This window comes from Schistocerca serialis, chromosome 2 (assembly GCF_023864345.2).
Source record: "Schistocerca serialis cubense isolate TAMUIC-IGC-003099 chromosome 2, iqSchSeri2.2, whole genome shotgun sequence".
Classification (NCBI taxonomy): domain Eukaryota; kingdom Metazoa; phylum Arthropoda; class Insecta; order Orthoptera; family Acrididae; genus Schistocerca; species Schistocerca serialis.
Genome location: NC_064639.1, coordinates 233,539,664 through 233,561,611, shown reverse-complemented (window position 1 = coordinate 233,561,611; position 21,948 = coordinate 233,539,664). Strand labels below are relative to the sequence as shown.

The 21,948-nt window shown below is 37.9% G+C and overlaps 1 protein-coding gene across 1 annotated transcript in view; it reads left to right on the top strand.

The window, feature by feature from the left end:
- LOC126455873 (probable G-protein coupled receptor CG31760) overlaps positions 1-21,948 on the top strand; it is a 1,325,234-nt gene that overhangs the window by 1,284,003 nt on the left and 19,283 nt on the right. Inside the window, exons 12-14 of the mRNA XM_050091633.1 lie at positions 8,819-9,033; positions 9,392-9,530; positions 13,174-13,279. Coding sequence (XP_049947590.1) covers positions 8,819-9,033; positions 9,392-9,530; positions 13,174-13,279 — 460 coding nt within the window. The remainder of the gene's footprint in view (positions 1-8,818; positions 9,034-9,391; positions 9,531-13,173; positions 13,280-21,948) is intronic.

The window sequence follows — 21,948 nt, the reverse complement described above, 5'->3', positions numbered from 1 at the left end:
TTCAATCCCTGCGAAACCCTACATTTCAGCAGGATAATGCACGACGGCATGTTGCAGGTCCTGTACGGGCCTTTTTGGATACAGAAAATGTTCGACTGCTGCCCTGGTTAGCACATTCTACAGATCTCTCACCAACTGAAAACGTCTGGTCAATGGTGGCCGAGCAAATGGCTCGTCACAATACGCCAGTCACTACTCTTGATGAACTGTGGTATCGTGTTGAAGATGCATGGACAGCTGTACCTGTACACGCCATCCAAGCTCTGTTTGACTCAATGCCCAGGTGTATCAAGGCTGTTATTGTGGCCAGAGGTGGTTGTTCTGGGTACTGATTTCTCAGGATCTATGCACCCAAACTGCGTGAAAATGTAATCACACGTCAGTTCTAGTGAATTTCTTCTTGGTGTAGCAATTTTAATGGCCAGTAGTGTATGTTCCTGAATGCAAATGCGCTGCAAAAGTCGTTGCTTATCTGGTAAATATGCATAACTCCTTAAGGAAGTAAACAATATTTTGTATCTGAATTTACAGGACACTGTGATGGCAGAAATGTTTAGGGTCATTCTTCATAGCATACAGGGGTTGGACTAAAATATGCAACACCCTGAGAAATGCATTCTTGAACATAGGGTAAATGCAGATGCTAGCCAAGCCAACAGATTCCGGTGTTGTATTTGTCCACGACGGCACCTGTGCAATGCCCTGTTAACGTGCCAGGTGGCAGTCGTGGCCAGAATAGTGTTCTGTGTAAGAGTGCAATATATTGGAGCCAATAAGTGAATTCGAACATGGGCACATAGTTGGTGCTCGTATGGTTGATGCGTCGTTAACTAACGGAGATGAAGTGTCTGGTATTTCAAGACGGACCTTATCGAGGATTTATGCCGCATACAGAGAAAGCATAAACCATCCGCTAATTCACAACACGGATGGAAGAGTGTGCTGAGTGATTGTTCCGGACGGTCATTGAAGAAGCTGTAACGGATATGAGAGAGAGAGACGAAGTGAGCTGCATAAGCAGGGAATTGTAGGAAAAGCTGGACTTCCAGAACGACTCATCAAAATAATGGCTCTGAGCACTATGGTACTTAACTTCTGAGGTCATCAGTCCCCTAGAACTTAGAACTACTTAAACCTAACTAACCTAAGGACATCACACACATCCATGCCCGAGGTAGGATTCGAACATGCGACAGTAGCGGTCTCGCGGTTCCAGACGGTAGCGCCTAGAACCGCACGGCCACTCCGGCTTGCCGAACGACTCATCAGTGATGGAATCGCCCGTAACAGGAAAACGTGATGCCAAAACTATTAAACCTAGACTATGGAGCAATGAAAGAAGATTTTGGGGTCAGATGAGTTTTGTATTACCTTTTCCAACTTCTGGCTGAGTTTACGTTCCAAGAACGAAACGTGATAGGGGTTCGGTAGTGATTTGGGCAGGCGTATCGTCGTGCCGCCAAGAATTAAATGACGATTTTGGCTGATCAGGTCCATCCCATGGTACAGTGTTTGTTCCTCAGTAGTGATGCCGTGATCCAAGACGACAGGGCCTCCATTGACACAGCTCGCATCATGGGCGTACCCAGCGAGGGGCAGGGGGGGGGGGGGGTCTGCAGCTGCCCCCCCCCCCCCTAGAAGATATTCGCAGTTTTTCACTAGTTTACTGTTTTATTTAAAAAGAAGTACTGCATGTATTCTCGGATTGTACAAGTGCATTCTTGTATTTAAAATGATGTTTATTAAAAGAAGTTTTTCACTGGTTTACTGTTTTATTTAATAAGAAGTGGTGTATGTTGTCTCGAGTCCTTGTTTCCTGAGACTAGTATGACCTGCCCCCCCCCCCCCCCCCCCTCCAGTTCAGATCCTGCGTACGCCCTTGGCTCGCGTAATTCAGGTCTAGTTTTGTGAGTATGAATCATCACGCATCCCCTCGTCACCACAGTCACCAAATCTCAATATTATTGAGTCTTTCTGGTCTACTTTGGAGAGAAGGTGCATGTACACTATCCGCCTTCATCATTGTTACCTGAACTCGCCATTGTTTTGTAGGAAGAATGGTACAAGGTTGAAAACAAGCAGAACCTGTATTTATCCACTGCGAAACGACAGGAAGCGGTTTTAACTGCCAGAGGGTTTCCTACACCGTATTAGGCATGGTAGTGCATTCTCTTTGTGGTGCTTCTATGGTTTTGTCGAAACCCCTATGGATTGATTGTCGAGGTTGTTATAGTTCATTATTTCAAAACATGGTAATGGGAATCTTGGTATCATAAACTGAAACAATTCGAACCGTTTAAATTTTTATTTTTGAGAGGTTTCACACAATGTTTCGTTAACTCACCGCGCAAGTAAACATTGCTCAGTCAACGGTAACTCATGTTAAATGCACTCAGTTTGCAAGTAAACAATGGAAAGTAGTTCTGTCCTTTGACGTACTGTCTTCTTAAGAATAAAATTCAGAGCAGACTGTACGATTTTAAAAATGTGCCATTACTCCAGAAATATTTGAAAACTACTTACATGAATAAAAAAATCATAACGGATGTACTTGAAATATTTTATTTATGAGATTGTATTGAATCTTTACTGTACAGTTTTTCAGACAACCATCTTATCACATATCATTGTTTACAGAGAGGTCTTCAATTCATTTCGACTCTCGTTCTTGATGCCACGAGAAAAATATTTTCCTTGTGGTCTCCTTATTCCGCACATATCAAATCAAAGGTGACATCATTGTCTTTTGATGAAATAAAGGCTGTAATAGGTAAATACAGCGTCAGATGTGAATATCAGATTTAGCTGATTCATTTTGCAATGCTTGGTTTTCACAGATGGAATAACCAGTGAAAAGACTACATGGTTCATGGCACACTCACAAGGTAGTCTTTCTACCCTGCCGACCAAACAAAAAAGTACGAGCCTTCATAATGCAAATTTTTTGTAAGGATTTTCGTCATTGGCGTCATGGTAATTGAAAAGCTCACACCAGAAATCGACAGAATTGTTAATGTTATCCCATTACTCGATGGTCAGTTTTTGTCATTGTAATTCAGTTCTGGCGACTGTATCATTATCCAACTGAGAGTTTTCTAAGAGATGAATTAAGGGTTCTTTTGTCACTACAAGCGCCTTTGAAATTGCGAGAAGAGGTAATTTCCTCAAGACTTCAATTTTATCACGCAATCTTTTCTGTAACTGTTTAACGACTGAACAAACAAATTTCCCACATCTTAATCTAATTTTTTCTTCTTCTTCGGTTATTTTATTTCTAATTTCAGATTTTTTTTTCGAACGAGTATCCAAGATACGGCTTTGAATCTAGCTGATTTTCGACTTGGAATCTAGCAGATTTTCGATACATTGGCAAGATATTTTCTTAAACGGGGTAGGTAGGAATGGCAACTTGCACAAGAAAAGCTTGAACGAGAACTATCAAGTCCTCTAGTAAGTTGCATGGGTCCACACCATTTGACTCGAATTCCTTGTCGACTCTCTGAGGACATGAAAGGATATGTCACAAAAATAGCAAAATATACTAAATTAAGTTCGTCACTGAACACCGTAAAGAGTGTTTCAGCTATGTAACATTTTTCGCTGAATCTAACGATTTCAAGAGTTTTTAAATAGAGCCATTTATCAATTATTCCTCATACCGCAGGTTCAGTAGATAACCATCTCCTGTCACAAGCTTGGGGGATTTTCAGTGGATCCTCCCCACCATTTAGGACTGGGAAAATCTGGCGGTAAAAGAGCTGTCGTGAAGAATATCAAGAAAACCAGTCGTAGCTTTCCCTAATCGAGAAGTCCAGTTTTCCTGGAAGACATTCTACAGTTGCTGCAGACGTTACCAACAGAATGGAATGACAGAAGCTTTTATAAGTACGGTATCAGATGTGGAACCTCCAATTTAGGTACTTCATGCACTCCATTATTAATACCAACCAACACACTAGCATTATCTGTCCCTATTCTTTTGTAAGTATCGAATGTGGAGCCTCCATTTTAAGTAACTTACTTCTTACACTCCATTATTAATACCAACCATCACACTAGCATCATCTGTTCCTATTCCCTGCAATTTCTTTAAACGTAGGTTAACTTCTTTCAACGCTACTTTAGCAGCTGATACAGTAGGCTCAGCATTGCATTTTTCAAGCTCGGCTAGTGTAAGAAGTGTCTTTTGAGATTTTTTGCTGCAGTAAAATGTAGCTATTGCTACAACTTTAATGACACTAATATCAGTTTATTCGTCAATTAAAATACTGTACATAGCCTCAACATCAATTTTCAGATCTTTCGCAAAATAGAGCCCAAGAACATTCTTGATAACAACACTGCACTTTGTACGATGTTACTTAATCCAGTTTGTAATAACAATATCTTTGAACCCCTATGTGACTCTTCAGTTTCGTTGCATCCTACGGAATCCTCCACGACTTTGAAAATAATTTTTGCCCCTCTTAGGAGGAAAAGAAAGAAACTGCAGATTTATGTTTTTATCTTTCTACGTGATTTTCTGCACCAGCTAACCGAGCTCTTATAGTACAGCGGCACACTTTACGGAATGCCAATGCACAAATTTCGGATTTCTTAACCACTCACCTAAACTTTTGGGTGTATTGGGGTTTAACTTTACCCATTTCAACAAAACTATAATCAATCGCTCTGACTAGCACAGGCGCGCCTACTACTGACATGCAGCACTCGCGAAGTTGCATTTGGCTCAACTGCTCGGTCCTCGGCAATGGAAATGTAATAATTGTAATTGAAATATTGTATCGCATCGTGCATTATTCAAATCACTGTTTCACTGTTTCAAACTTTTAAAATACTTAAACATTTTGTTCTAGAAATTTGAATGTTACGCTTATACCTTTAAATAATACAAAATAAAGTATAATAGTTTCGTACTTAACGTACCGTATTCTTAAACTCGTTAGTTACTTTGTTGAGTAGCAGTAGCAATTACGCTTGTGTTTTTTAAAAGATTTTATTGTTTAAGCAGTTACAGGAAAGCAAATTTTCTATAACCTGTTAAGAGCAAGTTGAAGATATTGAAATTCAACACTAATCTTTGGAAATGAACAAAATAATTTTTTCGAAGAATATACTAAAAAGACTAGAATTCAACCAGACAATATTTGAAAAAAGACTAAATTTCCCACTAACAACCAGATCTAAAATTTGTCAACCAGATGGTCTTTAGCAAGGCAAACAATCAAATTGGCGACACTGCTCTCCTTAGGTCCTACATTGTTGCGAACATAATCTATACTTTCAAAACACCATATTATGCCTTTTCTACCACTTAATCGACTTGGATGTAGAAAGGCTGACCTGAATCCGTGTTGTGAGGAGCTAAGTATATCATTAGAGTTAAAATATTGCGTTATCGTTTTATGCATGCAGCATACTATCATTTTTCATGTGACTGGTGTAAGTGATAAAGATTGATAGTTATACAGAGATGATACATCACCTTTCTTATGTGTTGGTTGGATACAAGTAGTGTATTGGCAAAAGTTCTTGAAAAGTACTTTGATTTAAACTTTTATTACTTGTTTTAGTCTTTGGGATTAGAATTTATTTTCTTATATATTTAATAATTTAATTTGAGAGGCCGTAGTATCCTCTGCTCCAGAATTATGGAGCTCAGCTACTGATTCATTGTCCACCTTCTCCATTGCGTGAGTCCAGCGATAGCCGTCATTTAGCTTATTGTTCATCAGTGCAGTAGTTCTTCTGCCTTACTGACGTTCTCCGTGACATTTTCATATGAGTGAGGACTGACAAAATATACAGTTAGAATGTCAGGTGGAATTAATATTCGTATTTTACATATACAGTGCACCATACATGGTAGAACGTTGGGTTGAATTGTGATTCGTATTTTACTTAGCTGTGGAGTGTATAATTTTGTTTCGATTCTGTTGTTTAGTTCAGTAAATCAGAGTGGATGGTTTCATCTAGCTTTTAGGACAACATGCTACATAATTTGGAGTTAACAGGTATAAAAACTTTTTGGTCGGTTCTTTAGCCCCTGAAAACCGGTAATTAATTTATCCCTTTTGTTCCATATTTAACATACTTCTCTTTATATGTACTTTAAAGTGCAAGCTAATTTCAGAAAAGTGTTATTACGTGATAGCGAAATCTCTAATGACTATTTTCATACATATTACATACACATATCACATAGCAGAGAGATAAGGGATTGGGAGTGTACATTTCCTATCCTAAGTGAAACTGTGCATATCCCTGCAGTAGGTGTATCTCAGAATAAGAGAGTGAATCCTTTGCAAAGTTTCAGAGTATGTGCAAGAACCAAGCAGAACCTCCTCCCTTTAATCCTCCTCATATGCATTACTACATGAATTATCATTAATTAGTCATTAATTAGTCCTATGATGCAATCACCTACTGAATGAACCATCTTGGACTAAGGCAATAGTCTAGTTCCATTTAAATACTGTACGATTCCACACCAATATACACAGCGCTCGTTCCATATGGGACTCTTGTGTATGCCCATAGTGTTCTATGAACCCACTTCTACACCATGGGATGAGAAAAGAAAAAAAACTGGTACTGTTTACGTTTTTAATGTGTTATTACCATACAATAACTAGGCCTAACTTTCTTCTTCCTGAAAAATGCTTTTCACGTTTTCTGTAGTGATTGGTAACTCATATACGTGATGATTTTGCTAAATGGGGACAAACTGTAAGGAATGGTGCGTGGAAGGATAAGGAACAAAAAATATGAAATGGGCACATGGGTAGTAATGCATTCCAATGGAGGTACATCCACCTGAAATTGGAGGTAAAAGATCTTACATAGTGACCTCAGCATCAGTACCAGGCAGGTGGCCCACTAGCAAGGGAGTAAGCCAGATGACTGTGTGGAAACTCAGCAGTGATGGTTTGTCATTAGTTGGTCACACAGGCTACTGCAGTGCTGCGATTTCTTTCATCTACCATATTCACAGATGAGGCTATCATTACAAGAAGTGAGATCATCAACCTTCCCAACATCCACCTGTGGGCTATGGAGAATCTACATGTTGTGGAAGCAGCAAACCACAAGTATTGGTTCAGCTTCATCATGTGGGTAGGAATTATTGGGGACAATGTTGTGAGACCTGTCATCCTTCCACAGTGCCTCACAAGCTAGACATATCTGTGCTTCCTGCAGGTGACCTGGCCTCCCCTACTGAAAGACATGGGTTTGGTGGTCCAAAGAACAATATGATTACCACATGATGGTGCTCCAGCTCACTGCCCTCTTGAGAGTGGATCTAATACACTATACAGACAGAATATTTTTACTTGCATGACATGTTCTGTTGTGAGCTTTCAGTCAATGAAATCTAAAGTGTGAAAGATCTTCGCCTTCAAGTGGGTGTACCCCCTTGGAATGCATTTCCGGGCATGTGTTCCTGTGATGTTTTTTGTTCCTTCTCCTCTCAAGTAGCATTTCCTGCAATATATTCCCATTTAACAAAATCATACTGTATACAGCTGAAACAATTGCTTAAATTGATACAAAACTCTCTTAAGCATATCTCTTTCACTTCCATTTAATCCCAGGTCAGAACAAGAAGTTCAGGCACACTATGCAGATCACTGTGGACCTCTTATTGCTGAAAATGACAATGTGTTCTGGTCTGTAGGCAAAAATGTGATCAGCTGTACAACAACCAAGGTTCACTGCAAAAATGGCATTTATGCTCACTAACTGTTTATGTCAAAAAGTCCGGTAATGATCTGTCACTTTATCAGCTTCAGTTCATGCTTTCGATCATGTGTTGTGGTTGAATACAATGTGTATCTTTCACGTACACTATGATTGTGAGGGAATCCCGAAATTGGCTTTTGTAAGCCAATTTCCCAATACCACTCTCATGTAAATGTTATACTGTTTTCGAAATGTGCTTGGCTTGTCAGGTTTACACTTGATTTTAACATGCTAGCTAATCTGGATTGGATGACTTTTTGTTAAGTCAAAGAGAAATCAAAATAGTGGCCTAACCAGGAAATTACCCGCCCTAATATTGAAATGATGAGAAACAAGGATTATGATTACTAAATCAGAAAACAGTAGAGCTTATTTCCAGAAGTCATATATGAGAAACAACACATGATACAAAAACCAATGTATGACTGAGCTAACAAAATTATGCACCAGCATCAGTTACTTGAATCTGATTTTCATTTTCTGGGAGATGTTTTGTCTGTACTGCTTGTTAAAGTAATGTTTGAAACTTTTTACAGATGTTGTCATCCTAGATTTCACTTTTGAGGCTAATGTATCTATCCACAGTGTGAAGAATCTCCGAAATCAACCAACCATCAAAGTGTTTAGAATATTTAGTGTTGCGCAATGTATTCTGTGTTAATATTTCTCTTCTTTATTGTGAAAATATTGTTTAATGATTATATTTAATTTGTCAAAACAGAAGAGGTTAAGATAACCACTCACCATGCAACACATACAAACATGCACAGAAAAGGAGCATGGTAGCACAGCTTGTAAACTTGCACTAGCATTGAGAACATGTAGCAGACTGTGCACTAGCACATCTCATCTCCCACCTCTCTCTCTCTCTCTCTCTCTCTCTCTCTCTCTCTCTCTCTCTCTCTCTCTCTCTCTCTCTCTCTCTCTCTCCCCCCCCCCCTCTCTCTCTCTCCCCTCCCCCCCCTCTCTCTCTCTCTCTCTCTCTCTCTCTCTCTGTGTGTGTGTGTGTGTGTGTGTGTGTGTGTGTTTCCAATATCAAATATCATGTTTTAATATGAGTTTCATCGTGTTTTAGGGTATCGCTAACATACAGGGTAAAGTCAGCACATAAGGTGAAGCTGACAGACAAACAATTGCTCCAGTGGATGTTTCCCATTCTGCTAGTTATGCTCATCTACTTGGGAACATGGACTCTGAGTGCTCCACCTACAGCAGAAGAAATACATGATAGCATAGGCCTTAGGTTTAAGCAATGCTCCTACAACTGGTGGGATCACAGTCTAGCTATAGGTAGGTTCTAAAATAATAAATAATGTTTGCAATAAGTCTGTTATAAGTTCTTTCATAACTAGTGGATCCAGTCTCCATACCAAAAACTATGAATACTCTAGATGATAATGAAAACTACAGATATAAACTGTGAATGTTCATATGGGAAAAAAAAAATCGTTGTTTTTTTTTGTTTTTTTTTTTTTTTTTTTTTTTTTTTTTCATACGGATACAGCATTTATTCACCAGCTATTCATGATTATCACAAACAATTCATTGATTTGAACATAACTAAGAACTGTCATATGATTATTTGATTTTAGTTTCCATGTGCAAAATAAAATTTTTATGTTTAAGGCACTATTGTTGTTTCAAACAGGTGAAGTACTTTTCCTGGCATGGGGTATAAGAGTCTGCTATAATGTTCGCAATGCGGAATCACTGTACAATGAGGCCCGACTCATCAGCTATGCCATTTACAATATTGCAATTGTGAACATTACTATGATTGCATTCCAGTAAGTATGTGAGAAATTGTAATAGAACAAACTAAATAAGAAATAAGTAAAAACTAAATTGCCTCATAATATAGTAAAGAAAATAATAAATTCTTTGTTAAACAATGCTATGATGGCAGACAACCATTCCTAGTACAAAGTAACAGACATACAACCTTGTGTGTGTTCACACACACACACACACACACACACACACACAGTAATTAAATTTGCAAACACTTCTCACACTGTGGCAGTAGGTGAGGGGGGGGGGGGGGGGGGGGGAAGGAAAAAAGAGAGAATGAAGAGTGTGGGGTATGTATGTTTTTTGTATCAATTCTTCTTTGATTGTTGTTGGAGAAATCACCATTTACTTTCTGATGATGTGGCAGCACAGTGCTCAATATTTTAAATTGTACAGTGAATTAACTGTCTGCTCTTGTAGTAGTTTTTGGGTTTTAGCCATACATGTTGATACCTTCCCTTTTCTGGACTGATGTAGCTCAGATATACAAATTTGATAATTAGTGCATAGAATATATATGACATAGGTAAATGTGCTTGTTCAAAATGGAGAGCTATTAAAAGTAAAGAGTTATGTATATCTGATGAGGAACTAGCAATTTTTAAGTCAGTCTCATCCAAACAGCCAATTAAAAATCCTGTGCTAAGCTCAACTCTTGTTTCTTTTGGTAACGGTATTCTGGTAGTGAACTCCAGGAAGCTGAATGACTGCCATTGTAAATCACCTAGATGGTCATTGGAAGGCATACTAGTGCTGTGCTTGCATAACAAGCATGCCATCCATCTCGCCACATGAATATGCTGGCCAATAGTGTTTCTCATGGCCTGTATAAATACTGTTACCCAGCGAATGGAAATGTGTGCTGGACCACTTCCGTACTTGCACCTGATATTATCAGTTACTATCAGCACTGTACAATGGACTATTTGATAATAACCTCACTTGGCACTTGGTTCTTCTCTACAGTCATGTTTGGATTGACTCTCTCTTTGTTCCTGGCCTGTTGATATCATTGTGGTGAAGGTTCTCGCTTTGTATGTTGTTGTTGCATAGATTGCTTTGGGCTTGTCCTAGTTGTGTCATGTCTGCCATTGGTCAGTTTTGTCAAACTTGACTACAGCTTGGTATCATTTGCTCTTCTGCAAGCTGCACTTTCACCTTGCCATTTCCATTTCTCTCCTAGTTTCTGACACTTGCATTGATATTCACTTATTGTGGGTATAGCATTTGCAATGAGGAAAACGAGACTGGAATAGAAGGGAGAACCGATAGAGGTACTCAGGGTACGCTCTGCCACACACCGTCAGGTGGCTTGCAGAGTGTGGATGTAGATGTAGATGTAGAAGTCGCTTCAACTTGAAGCAGATGAATTCCAAGCCTCTGCCTCATGAAATATGTGGTTTGTGGTTCAAGTTCTGCTCTGGCACACAAGTTTCAACTGCACTTAACATTGTAATATTTCCAAATTTCATTTAATGTGATTGTGCAATCTTCCCTTCCAAATATGCGTATCCGTGTATTACAATAAATGTTAAATGAAATAGTTTCCTGTTATGTAAACTGGAATACTCTCTTTCAGATTCTGGAGGTGATAGGGGTCAAATACAGGGAGCAAAAGGCTATTTACAATTTTTACAAAAACCAGATTGCAGTCGTAAGAGTCAAGGGGCATGAAAGCAGTGGTTGAGAAGGGAGTGAGACAAGGTTGTAGCATATCCTCGATGATATTCAAACTGTATATTGAGCAAGCAGTAAAGGAAACAAAAGAAAAATTTGGAGTAGGAATGAAAATCCATGGAGAAGAAAGAAAAACTTTGAGGTTTGCCAATGACATTGTAATTCTGTCAGACAGAGCAAAGGACCTGGAAGAGCAATTGAACAGAATGGACAATTTCTTGAAAGGGGGATATAAATGAACGTCAACAAAATCAAAACGAGAATAATGGAATGTAGTCAAAATTAAATCAGGTGATGCTGAGGGTATTAGATTAGGAAATGAGACACTTAAAGTGGTAAGTGAGTTCGTTATTTGTGGAGCTAAGTAACTGATGATGGTCAGAGTAGAGAGGATATAAAATGTAGACTAGCTAAGGCAAGGAAAGTGTTTCTGACAGAAAATTTTGTTAACATCGAGTAGAGATTTAAGTGTCAGGATATCTTTTCTGAATGTATGTGTATGGAGTGTAGCCATGTATGGAAGTGAAACATGGGAGATAACAGTTAAGACAAGAAGAGAACAGAAGCTTTCGAAATGTGGTGCTACAGGAGAATGCTCAAGATTAGATGGGTAGATCACATAACTAATGAGGAGGTACAGAGTAGAATTGGGGAGAAGAGGAATTTGTGGTATGACTTGACAAGAAGAAGAGATTGGTTGCTAGGACACTTTCTGAGGCATCAAGGAATCACGAATTTAGTATGGAGAGAAGTGTGGAGGATAAAAGTCATACAGGGAGACCAAGAGACAAATACGCTAAGCAGATTCAGAAGGATGTAAGTTTCAGTAATTATTCAGAGATGAAGAGGCTTGCACAGGATAGAGTAGCATGGAGAGCTGCATCAAACCAGTCTCTGGACTGAAGACTGCAACAACAACAACAACAACCATACTTATGGTCTAGTGCTCATAGTCCATGTCTACAAGGTTGCTTCGCAGTTTTATCCTCATCTCCTGCAGATAATGAAAGTCATTGTATAGATAAAAATGGCTACTTACTATGCAGAAGACAATTCTCTTCCATCATGATAATGTGGCCTCATGTCATTCCTGCTAAAGTGCATGAGCTTTATTCTTAAGAACTATTACGTATGGCATATTCAATGGATTTGTGTTCCAGTTATTATTTTTCATCCTTAAACCCAATTAAGTGGACAGAGACTTGCAGAATATGATGAAACAGACAGACACTTTACATTGTGGTACAAATATTATTTTCCTGATAGTTTAAAAACTTTGTAAGTCATTGAATAACACACACATTACCTACTTATGTCTTTAATCATTTCATTACTTACCTTCCCACTTTGCAGGCTTTGTTTGTACCTTAAGAGGTGGCCTGTCCTTATATCTTTTCATTTTGATTTATTTAAGAAAATATAGTAATTTTATGTAAGTTGGTCGGAAACTACTGGTAGAGGTATGCGACCATTATTATTAATATGATTGACTGGATTTTAGAAAAGCTGAATAGTCACAAACAAATAGATTCTTGAACGTATGAGTAAGGAAAAAACTGTCGAAGCTATTTTTGATATGAAATGGTATGTATTGATTCTGACACTTAGTTCGATTTTGCGCACTCTTGTTAACATTTGGTGTTTAAAAAAATGTGTAACTAATTATTTGGTACTTTATTTACACCACGGAATCTGATGATGGGCAGAGCCTGAAACATGTCATTTGGAATAAATGCACCAAGGAACGTCTATTACTTGTTTGTTTGCAAATACTTGGCTTTTTTTAAATCCAGTCAATTATATTAACACAGTAATTTATCCTAACTTCTTCTTGTGTTTTATCTGACTTGTATCTTCATAACAGTTACAAGAAACAGTTATTGATGCAAGTGTAATCATATATCATGAAGATTAACGTATTCTTGTGTTTGTGTTAATCATGTATTTTCGTTGATTCCACAGCTTGTTCATCTTTCCTCATGCTGGCCCTGACATCAAGTATCTGCTAGGTTTCATCCGAACTCAGCTGAGTACATCTGTCACAGTGGGGCTTGTATTTGGTCCTAAGGTACAGTATATGAATAGCTCTTCCACATATCACTCATTTAAATAACAATTATCCTCTTGAGAATTAAATTTAGGATATGGTGTTAATAATGCCTGAGGCAGCAGAGCCACATCTGCATACCAATTAGTAAAACAGAAAAAAACTGATAGATAAGAAAATGGGCATTTGATTAACAATAAAAATAAGAAAAAACCGTGTAAACTATCTTTATTAACATTTAAAAAGGTAACACTTTTGACAATCTGGATTAATGCCCGTAAAATTGCTAAGAGTGTCAGAATTATCCCTTATGGTTTGACAGTTTAACACTTTCGGCTCTAGTCACTTAGAAAAATTTGGGACCAGGAAACAAGCCATTTATACTATTATTTAAATTGTTAGTTGTAGATTTGTGGATGATATATCTTGTAGGATAATACACGTGAAAGAAAAACCAAAATTCAAGCTTCATCTTTATTTGATTTCTATGACAGACTTCAAATTTTACAATAATGATGACAAAAAGAATAAACATCCTTTAAAAAGTGTGAGGTGAGTTCTTGAGGAATTTCACACATAACTGACATTTGTATGTAAAAGTCTGAAGTATTCTGGCGCGCAGAGACATACATTGCTTTCATTACAATACCAACTTGTCCCTTCCCGCGTAATTTTCCAGAAAATTGTTTCGTCTTCTCCAAACAAATCTAGCAAACCTTTATTGGATGGTGCATTGTCACCAGATTCGTCTGTAAGACAGATGATATGAGGATAAATAAAACAGAATGAAATTTTAATTATGGCAGCAGCATCTGCAGCAACAATATTAGTGACAAAAAATATGTCAGGCCACAGCTTATCCAAATAGAAGTCTTCTTCAGGCTATTCCCATTGAGATATTTCTCCCTCCAAACCAGAACCACTCAGTTCATCATCTAGAGCTTCTGAAATGTCTTGCTCATTGAGAAAATGTCTCATATTTGTAGTAGAATTACGCAAACAGCAAAATGTAGTGAATACGCGCACAAATCTCATGACAAAGCAAGCACACAATAGTTAAGTCAGCCATAATAACATATCTTTTGTTTGCTACTGCTTCTTTTGAAGTAACTTTAGAAACTATAAACATAGGGGAGCACCTGTCAGTTGACAAGTAGTGAGATGTCCATACAGTGGTCTCATAAGAAACCAGTCCATTTTTCGAGTGGCCGGTGGCTCATGCTTTGTTGTACATTGTGGCCTGAGATATACTCATATGTGGTCCTTTGTAGCCCAAGTTGTTAACAGGCTTAGTCACCAAAGTGTTATATGTTGGATTTGGTCTATTACATTTACATCCACTAATATCATTGACTTCCTCTTCATCACTAGAAACACCTTGTACATCATCCATTATTTTGTCCTCAGTATTTGATTACAAAACTTCATCTTTATCCAGCCACTGTCAAATGTCCTCCATGGTTATAGCTCCAAATGAATCCTGGAAATCTGAATCATCTATTCCTTCAAGAATAAATTCCATTTCTCGTTTGAAAAGAAAAAAATTACTCTTTTATTAGCTTCATTAGCTTTGTCAGTAACTGAGATGCTACATAATACTTTTGATTGCCATCAGTTTTGCAAATTTCCCAGTTGCAAGTGATTTTAAACAGTGTGAATCAACAGCATTAGCACACTAAAGATCAGTGATTCTTTCTAGCTCAGTTACAGGTGTTGACTTGTCTGTGTATTGTCAGGGCTGAATTTCGTAAACAAGCGAGTTTCATCTGTGGTGTAGAACATTGCCAAAGAGAGATTTCTCTCTTCTAAACTAGTCTTTAATTCTTTACAAAATGGTTGAACACTTGAAACATCTGCACTTAAACATTTTCAACATACTTGTCTGTTAGAGATATTGTGCCAATTATAGAATCAAAACAGCCTTCCAGTACTACACACTTACAATAATTCTGGCACTGTGTTCTTGTTGGTACATGGTTTAGACAACATTATCAGTGGTAGTCAGTTTTGGTCCAACTGATTGATTTTATTCTTGACTTGTTTGTCTTGTTTTAGCACCAAGTCCAAAGATTTACTACTGTTTCTCTTAACATCATAAAATATCAAATTACCAGTGCTAAACTGTCAGAAGAATATGGACAGAAGTACTGGCATGGATTTTATCAAGCCTCACTTATTTTACCTTCTTCATTTAATGCTTTGTATTTACTCCTAACACTCATCCTGTTTACTGCGTGTGCTGTACAGCAGTTTAAAAGTCTTTTAATTGATCACAGAGACAAAATTTAGCACAATGTATCTTGTGGGTTTCAGCATCAAACTGAATGAACATCAACTTCTTTGCATGCTTATGACCAACACTGATACATACAGTATTCATTATCAACCATTGATGAAGTGATTGGAAAGGGAAGAGGATGTGTTCAACATTTTCTAATAAATGAGCTTGGAGCAAACGTTTCTAGTATACTAAGACAGCTTTTCACTTTGTGATAAGCAACCAGTCTGAATTATTGTGAATTTCACATCAGTAAAGTTCAGTTTAGTGAGGGCTTATTGTACTGCAACATTTAATCTGAAACCTATGTATGTTAATGCTAGTAGTGTACACCTCTGGGGTGACACACAAAGTGTACACTGGTTGCAGTGACCCACAATTACTTTATGCAAATAAGATGAATATTCACAATATTTTATGAGACAACACACAGTAGTGATATAGAAGAAAATAATTTTAATGTAAATAAATGACAATGAGACTCATTAATGGTATAGGTATGTTTTCTTATCCAAAACCGACCATTAGTATTTCCACACCTGTGGCACATTTTAGAATGCACATACACCTGATGAATCCAACAGTTACTCTTTCCACACCTGTAGCACATCTTAGAATGCACAGACATTGGATGAGGTGTCATGTGCAAATTTTCTGTACATTCAGATGGGTAATAAACTGAATGGCACCATCATGTGGGTAAGTGAACCAAAAAGCTCATTGTATTGACACGCAGACAGTATTTGTAATATATTTTCACTCAGTTCTGTACTTTGTCATTATCATTTGGGACATTGCATCCTAGGTGAAAAAAGTATTTATTCTACAGAATGGTACAATAAAAATATTGTGCACAGCTGATAACCGAATGTCTTGCAGAAACCTTTTCGGGGGTCTAGGAATTCTTACATTTATACTCCTTAATATACATAGACTCCTTAATGGTAGTTGCAGTTAATAACAAGCGCGAATTTAGGACAAAATCAGCAATTCATAACCATAATACTAGAAGAAGAAGTGGCTTACAAATAGAGTATGCAACCCTCTCTTGATTCAGAATAGAGTTTTGGTTGCCAGTGAACATCAGGCAGGAAATTGGACATCTCTAAATATTTTTAAAAAAAAGTAAAAGAATTGCTGATTAGTCACTCATTGTACAATTTATTGCAATATTTGGGCTTAAGAATGTAAATTCTGGATAATCCTAATTTTTGTATTAGATAGATCCTGACTTTGCCAGTGTATAGACTGCTGATAGTGGTCTGCCATAAAGTTAAGTAAATGCTTTGTTTGAAGTATTAGATAAAAAATGCAGCTAAGTGGTAAATGATGAGGAGTAGTGGCTGATTTCTAAGTCTGCGTGATAAACTGGACTCATTCCACATCCCTGTGGGCCCTTCTTCATGATGCCGTACACAAATCTCAATGAACGAATGAATCAACTATGTTGAGGGCAGTAAGGGTTGCCGCATTCCCCACACGCTAACACTTTTAATGTGGTCATATCAAATCTCTCTTGTGCTGGTGGCTCATTTAGTTGGTTTGGGAATGTTCTCCATGAATGGTTTTGCAAGAACTACAATGTAATCAGCAACACGATGAGATTTTCTAGGAAGTTTTGTTCTCCAGTTATTACAATTTCTTCCATTGGATGATGCATTCAGCTGTGCCTTCTGTCTTGGTGTCTGAAGATGCCTCAGCAGACAAGTCATTTTTGTCATAAACAATAACTTCTACAAGAGAATGAGCTTCAAAGTAGATCTCATCAGGAAAATCACTTAACTCCCTTTCATTTTCACAACTGAGTTTACCTAATAATGCTGTTTGTATTTTGTTTTCTCTTGCTATAGTATATATTTTACGCATAATGTTCCTAGACAGTTCAAAGAGCTGATGTCTGATCTGGTCCCTCACATGTTCTATTGGAGACTGATCTGGGGATCTAGTTGGCCACAGCAGTATCTCAGCATCATGTAGACAGATGTGTGTTGTGTGTGAATGAGCACTGTTCTGTTGAAAAATGGCACCACAAGACTGTCACCTGAGACGTAATGCATGAGGAAGCAAGATGCCTGTTATGTACCTTTACCCAAACACAGTTGCCTCAGTCACTACCAGGCATGACTTGAATTCATATCTAATGACTTCCTACAGCATAATGCCAGGAGTAACACTGCTCTGCCTCTCCAAAACATTGGAAGTATCAGACTTCTCCATAGGTCACTCCCACATTAACTGATGGTGGTCATCTGGGGAAGTGCGTGGAACCACATTTCATTGCTGGACACAATGTGGTGCGATTTATCATCATTCCATGCTACCCAGTCATGGCACCGCTCCGATTGCAGCCATTAGTTTTCTGGTGTGAACGGCAGCCTAACCATGAGAAGGCAATTCCATAGGGTTAAGTGTTCAGATTTTCGTTTAAATTGTAGAAGTGACTGTTAAGACATGCTTGTAATTTATTTTTAAGCGTCTAGAATTTCTGGACAATGTCAGTGGGGAACATCTTAACAAATGTTTGCACTAGAATAAAGATCTCCATTTCATGCATCTAACAGGTGCACAGAGTGGCCACCAGATATGATTTTGTATCTTGTTTTCTTATTCATGTCAGAGTCAATCTGAAACTAAATTTTATTATTAGCTTTGAATGTGTTTAACAGTAAATGTATCGAGATGTAACCAAAAAGAATGCCTGTGTGTTTCGAGGTGCCTATGTACAACAGGCAATATGCAAACCTGTCAGATATTCCTTTTGTCACAAGGAGATAGAATGATTGGCCATCACTCACCTTCAGCATGTGAAATTCCTGGTACTAACAACAGAAACTCTTAAAAGCAGATAATACTAATCTTAGCTTACACTTTCAGTGCTTGTCTGCACATCTCTTGGGAGGAAAGAGTAATTCCTTGGGGCAGGATGGAAAGGACTGGGGTGAAAAAGGGGAGGGGAAGGAAACATGTCACTCAGACTGGGTTGAATGGGAGCCACGTATCGTGAGGGAAAGGTAAGGTAGGGAAAGTGTCAGAAAGAGCATGAGGTCAAAGATAGTAGGGTGCCACCTCTTGTTCAAGGATGATAGAAAGGACAGAGTGGAGTGAGAAGTAACACTGGATTAATCTCTTAACCAAAAACTGTTATCTCTTGGGCTACGTAAGAGCAGGCCTTAAAAAAAAAAAAAAAAAAAAAAAAAACAATAGGGAGCACTGGTTTAACATTTGTTGTAGCTTGCCTGTTGTGTTTTGGTTGAGGTGGTTGCCATGAGATATCATCTGTACTGTGTGTAGCTTTGGATACTCAGCAACAAAACTGCCCTTTCAGACTCTCCTGTATTGTTGTTTAGACAATGCTTTCAAAAAAGGATTATGGTTCTGATTCTGTGTTGTTAGAGACCAAAAGTGATGACAGTTTGTCAGTTCAGTGACAAGTGTTTGCCAGTGACAAGTGTTTCCCGCTGTGCTCCAGCCAGCTCCTCCAAGATGTTTATTCACAGGAAACCATTGGGAAATATATGGTTTGACTTCATAGCCACACAGATATTTTGGTCAAAATCCAATGCACGAATATTTCAGGATTTTACTATTGGTAATTTTGAAAATTTTGTAACTCGTTATTCTGAGCTTTCAAAGCCTTCTTTATATGCTTATGTGTAACATCATTCATTATAGGATGTTTTTCATTTTAAAAAGTTATAATTTCTTGGAACATGATTTGGGGAAAAAAATCAGAGAAATTAAAAGTGGAGTTATTTCCTGACATGATCAGGGTGGAGAGAATTGATTTATAAAAATATTAAACATGCAGTTTTTTATATAAAATCCTTTATAGATGAGATCACATTGTTTTAACAGTCATTGATAATTAGTTTTGACTGAGCCAGTAGCAATCTTCAGATGTGCATTGTTACAGAAAATTGCACATAAAAGGGAAAACGGTGTAAAACACATTGGCAAATTTAACAAGAGGTAAGTGAAGAAAAATACTACTACCAACTAATATAATAAGTGCAGTGTCTGTCACAAGATTGGGTGAAGAATAATTGTCATCAGTAAAACACATACTTGTGAAAGAAAGTGACTAAAAGAAAGCGCTTTGCAAGTTATAATTTGATGAAACATTACATAAGCACTACCTGAAGAAGTAGATAAACCAGGTAATGAACAGTACTCAAGAATCGGGTGAACAAGTGCCTTACAAGCCACTTCTTTCATGGATGAGTTACATTTGCTTAAGATTCTTCCGATGAATCTGAGTGTGGTGTCTGCTTTTCCCACTACCTGTTTTATATTGTCATAAGTTCACTCTGGATAGTTAGGCCTAGATATTTTATGGCAGATGCTGTCTCTAGCTGATTGTCATCAATAGTGTAGCCATACAGTAGTGGATTTCTTTTCCTATGTATGTGCAATATGTGACCTTTATTTACATTCAGGGTCAACTGCCATTCATCAATTCTCTGCAGGTTGTTCTGCAAATTCTTACTATCTTCTGGCATTGCTACTTCAGTATAGACAACTGCATCATCTGCGAATGGCCTTAAAGAGCATACGATGCTTTCTACTAGGTCATTTATATATATTGTAAACACAGGGTTTCTACGACCCGGGAAAAACCCGGGAATTTTTTTGAATTGCGGGAATTTTTCATTGTTTTTGTTCTCAGTTAAATTTTTGTAATTTTGATTGGTAAGAACCAATACTCTAACAGAGGATATTACTGTATCCTGCTACTGCAGAATGATACTGCAGTAATAAAACATGAACGAGAGAAAAAACTGAAATAAAACTTAAATTGCAAAGGAAATGCGCCATATACAGCAACAAAACACAGTGCTCATACAAGCGTCTGCCAACATCAAAATGTGTCAAAGGCTTTAGGAAGACTATGCAATGCTTCGTAACAACAAATTGCCTCCGATGAGCATGACGTCACAACATTAGATTTGTTTTAGCAGTTACGAGTGGGATCATGTGCATGCGCAGTTGAGTAGTATCTTCTTCCGCTTGTGGCTACAGAAACGTGGCTGTTGGCTGTGTAAGCAGTAAAAAAGCTGGCATGGACAAGCTGCCACATTGCGCAGCAGCCCTGGATCTAGGAGTGTGTGTGTGTGTGTGTGTGTGTGTGTGTGTGTGTGTGTGTGTGTATGGGAGGGGAAAAAACCTTGTTTCACAAAGCGCCTAGCACCCAGCACACATTGGTCTATCTATTATTCGTATGACTTTGTAACGTGTCCCTGTCGGTTTTTGAACATTGTTGAACACATTCTAAGTTGATTTCTGAATGAATCATAAGTTGATTTCTGAATGTGTGCATAGTGTATGTGATGTCTCTGTCAGTGGAATCCTCGTCACAACTAGAAATAAACTTTCCTGCAGACAAAAGGGGCTATACGAGCTCAGCAGAGTACAGCCGAACAAAAGAAAGCCAACCACTGTCTGATTATGTGGTTGATTAGGTTTCCGAATGATGAGCATTGTTATGATTACCAGTGAAATCCATAGATTCAGACTACCAGGGTGCGAATAAACGACTAACAGGTAAGAAAGATTACGTATTATCTTCTCGGTGTATCCAAGAAAATGAAATTTTGACAGAAAATTTTTGGCCAGATCGATATACTAGCAAGGGCTAGTTGTACAGTCTCCAGCTAGCAGCCGCTTTAAGGTCTATTCTGGAAGTAGTGCAGAAAATGCGTTGTACGAACACATAATGACGCCTAACCAGAGAATAATCACAGGATAACTAAACTGGTGATTCTGGCAGAGTTAGACAAGTTAACTGGTGAATAAGATTTGACACTGGCCGGAATAGATACAGAATTAGTAATGACAACGTTGTTTGTTAGAACGAGGAAGAATAAAAATTTTGCACTACTACTTTTCAATCTCATGCTTGAGAAACTGGAGCATATGAATGAAGTGTAAAACTAGTAAAACTATTTCCTAACGTAAAGCTTTTTGCTTGTAGTAGGCCTAATAGGCAATTGATATTGGTACTTTGTGAATTATATTCTGCTGTGTTATAAAAATGATCATTTCTGCCAAAACAGTCTCATTTATTTGGCGTGTGTTACAATTGCTGCAGTATTATAAAGACCTTTTTAGTTTTATCTCGCAGGCAGTGACCAAAATACAGGTAATCAGGTCTAGAAACCACACCAGTCTTGGGCCTATTTGTAATTACAGATTTTTCAGTATTAGACAGCGACATTTCGATTTTTCATGTAGCAAAGCATTTGACGAACTTTGATGATCCTTTCGCAGAAAGGAAAGCGTGCCATGTAAAGCTGTAGGAAGATTAGAGAGAAAAAAATTCTAGGAGCTAAGGATTGAAGAAATGTGTACTGTCTTGCTTGTCTCTTCTCTTTACTGGTTTTATGTATCCTATACTTAAATTTGTGTCACACAA